This window comes from Sorex araneus, chromosome 6, assembly GCF_027595985.1.
Source record: "Sorex araneus isolate mSorAra2 chromosome 6, mSorAra2.pri, whole genome shotgun sequence".
Classification (NCBI taxonomy): Eukaryota; Metazoa; Chordata; class Mammalia; order Eulipotyphla; family Soricidae; genus Sorex; species Sorex araneus.
Window position 1 is genome coordinate 151,755,194 of NC_073307.1, and position 3,606 is coordinate 151,758,799.

The 3,606-nt window shown below is 32.7% G+C and overlaps 1 protein-coding gene across 1 annotated transcript; it reads right to left on the minus strand.

Annotated features, from left to right (window-relative positions):
* Positions 1-853: 853 nt before the first annotated feature.
* LOC101547378 (olfactory receptor 4P4-like) lies at positions 854-3,291 on the minus strand. The gene is made up of 2 exons (XM_004621620.2): positions 2,386-3,291; positions 854-925 (listed from the first exon to the last, which is right to left on the minus strand). The coding sequence occupies exons 1-2, from the start codon at positions 3,289-3,291 to the stop codon at positions 854-856; spliced, it is 978 nt and encodes a 325-aa protein (XP_004621677.2).
* Positions 3,292-3,606: the final 315 nt, after the last annotated feature.

Here is a 3,606-nt window from a genome sequence, read left to right on the forward strand (position 1 = left end):
CAAATAGGGGCTCTCAATATACTTTGTTCTAGAAATTTATCAGGTTAAAGGAAATTATCAGGTTAAACTCATGAAATGGTTTGAGGAAAAGTCGTGTTTAACTTTAGAGTGAAACTATCAATATCACATCTATCTCTCGACCCAACTAGTAGTAAGCTCTTGATGGAGAAAGACTTTTATTAAGATATACTTAAAAATAAATGGTTGTGCCAATAATAAAGAACCAAAATACAATTTACAAAATATTCAAACAGAAGACAGAGAGATATTTCAGGCATTAAGGCACTTACATAGAAAGTGGCCAACTCCAATTTTGTTTCACTAAGTGCATAGAGTCGCCTTAGCAACACCAGAAGTGATCCTTTAACAAAAAACCAGGAGTATGCCTAATCTCTGCCAGGTATGTCCTTCCTCCATAAAAAGGTAAAGAATTCTGTGAGGTGAACATGATTAATCTTCCTCTGCAAATTCTTAATTCTGATTCATTTTCCCCCTGTTTGTGAAGCATGTCTCGATAAAAGAAGATGAAACGTGAAAAAAAGTCAAAATTCTATTCTGAGTGTCTTAACTATCAATTCAAAACACCTCATCACAAATAGTCATTTTCAAAGTACCAAGTGCTGTTTTACTGGGTAGTGATATTGTGAATATTAGTATTAGCATATGTTTCTGAAAATGCTTTTCCGTGTGTATAGCGAATTATAAATTCCATGAATATATTATCAGTTTGATTCATCAGTGAAAACCACTTGTTTCTCTATCTGTACCAAGCAAGAAATTGTTTAAAATATAATAGCAGTGCACTCTGACTCCTCATGACCATTATAAAAATTCTCTTAAACAGCTTTTCTGTTTAAGCTTCCATCCAGTTGCTGAAACTAATTTGAATAAAACCACATATATATAGACTCTTTCCTTCAGTATGAAACTTTGAATCCTCGCACCATATCCTCAACTTCAGTCACATCTGTCCATTTCTTACATAAAAAGTAAATATTCTTGAATTTAAATTTATAATCATTTTTAAAAAATTATATTCAAATTCCCTCATCTGACTGAACCTCCACCACATAGCCCACTATTTTGTTAGAGTATTAGATTTCTCTAATGATTATGGGTCCTCAGATTTTTATAATCTGATTCTTAGTGGTTTGCAAAAGACTTTGATTCCTATAGTCATAACAGAGTATTTTCTAGGAAGCAAAGATATCTTATAGACTTGTATACTTATGTTAATGAATAAGTTTAATAAATTTAATGTTGTATTAAAAGTTCAGAAATGGAGTTATGCATCACACAAATTGCATGGATAAAAGGAACAACATGAGTTGGATTATTCTCAAAGAAGTCACAGAGATCCCAAATATGCAAAACCAAATACCATTTGTTGGGTTGTTTGTCAATTATTTAGCACTTTGGTAGGTAATTTGCTTGTGTGGTCACCATCATTCCCAGTTCTTTATATAGGATCCTATGCACCTATTTTCTGGTATAGTTTTTTTTTCCCCTGATGTTTGTTGTTGCTCTCTCAATATTACTATGCTACTTGTCAATTCACTCTATGAAGAAAAGACATATTCTTTCACTGGAATTATGACTCAAAACTCTAGAAATTTCTTTGTAGGTGCTTAGCCTATCCTGTAACTCTGATCACAGGAGCATTACGGGGAGCTATATATATTCTTTATGAATGAGGAAGTTTAAGGTAATGTGACTGTGTATGCTAGAGTGGAGTCTTTTTTTTTTTCCAGTGCTCAGGAAAACCTAAACTATGGGGATCAAAACTAGGTTCCTACATGCAAAATATGTGTTAGCACTTTCCTTCATCACAAACATTCTACATTAAGTATTCCTTTATTACACATATGTACTCTTAATCACAATATTTATATGCATGAAAGCTTCATCCAAAAATTGAAGGTATTATTTGAGTTCATGTGTCATCTCCCACAAGCAAGAAACAAGTATTCACATATGCTTTTTGAAACTCTATATTTTTAAACAAATTTACCCTTAAAATTAATTTTCTTTATGCATCACTGTATAAGTATATATATATCACTTTAGCATTGTACATATGTATTGCATTTTATTAGTGATACCAAATTTGTTATTTTTAAATATACCTTTTTCTTGTAGACAACCAAAACATAGAGATGTTGTTCATACACCACAAAAATAAGTTTCCAACTAATTATGAAGTGCAAAAATTAGTGTTACTTTATTTACTACCATGAAGCTAGATTCATATCTCTCATCTCAATTAAATGGTAAATTAAAATGAATATTTCTAGGCAATTTATTCACATCACTTCTTTCCCTTAGGAATTCAATTATCCAATAAACTCTTTCAAACTAATTTTGTGTTTATTTTGGAAGAAATGTTTGACACCAAACTTTTCGCAGCATGTTTTTCATCTCTGTATTTCTCAGAGTGTAGATAAGTGGGTTGAACATTGGAGCAATGATGGTGTAAAATAGCGCCAATATTTTGTCCTCAGGGAAGGTGGTAGGAGGTCTAAGGTAGACAAAGATTACAGGTCCAAAAAATAAGATGACCACAGTGATATGAGACCAACAGGTGGAGAGTGCTTTGCGTTTTCCCTCTGCAGACTGATGTCTTAAGCTGAATAATATAATTCCATAAGAAAGAAATAATGCAACAAAGATACCTAAGGAGAGTATGCCAGAAAAGGTAATGATGAGGATGCCGCTGATGTAGGTGTCAGTGCAGGCAACCTTAAGCAAAGGAAAGATATCACAAAAGTAGTGATCAACTTCATTTGGACCACAGAAGGGCAAACTGATGGCTATAGTGAAAAGAGGAAAGGCATGGATAAATCCGCCAACCCAGGCCACTAGAACGAGGAGATGGCACCTTGTCCTGTTCATGATAATCATGTAGTGGAGGGGTTTGCAGATGGCAACATAGCGATCATAAGCCATGACAGTGAGAATGAAGATCTCAACACCCCCAAAGAAATGCATAGTAAAGACCTGTAGAATGCAGTTGCTGTAGGAAATGGTCTTTCTTTTCACTAGAAGGTCACTAATAAATTTCGGGGTAACCGTGGTGGTATAGCAGATGTCCATAGATGACAAGTGAATGAGAAAGTAGTACATTGGTTGGTTTAACAAAGGGCTGCACTGAACAGAGATAAGAATCAGCAAGTTTCCTCCTAACAGGGCAACATAGCAGAGTAAAAATAACGCAAAGCAAAATATTTCTATTTTGTGACCAAAAGAAAGTCCTAGAAGAACGAAGTCAGAAACATTTCTGTTGTTTTCCATTTCACATAAAAGAATGTCATGCGATGTGTTATAGATCTAAAAAAAATAAGACATGACAGATTAAAACTTAAATATAAACCTCTGTAAATAATGTAAAATTGTTTAGAGTTTGTTTAATTGAATAAAATCATGATACCAACTTTGAATTAATATTCTTTATATTTTGTTCTGAATTCTTACCAATGTAAAGTAATAATTTTGTGACAATTTAAGAATAAATGATTATTTTACTCAATATAATTGTTAACATTTTTAAAATACTTTCATTTGAATATAGCATTTTTTTTGAAAATTATGTTAAGCCAAAATCAAGAA

What these genes read in the sequence shown, in the direction of transcription:
- LOC101547378 (XM_004621620.2), bottom strand. Translation starts at nt 3,291, where the DNA reads ATGGAAAACAACAGAAATGTTTCTGACTTCGTTCTTCTAGGACTTTCT. An exon ending in TGCGAAAAGTTTGGTGTCAA is followed by an intron (nt 926 to 2,385) that starts ACATTTCTTCCA and finishes GATTCAAAGTTT; the next exon opens with CATACTGAAGGAAAGAGTCT.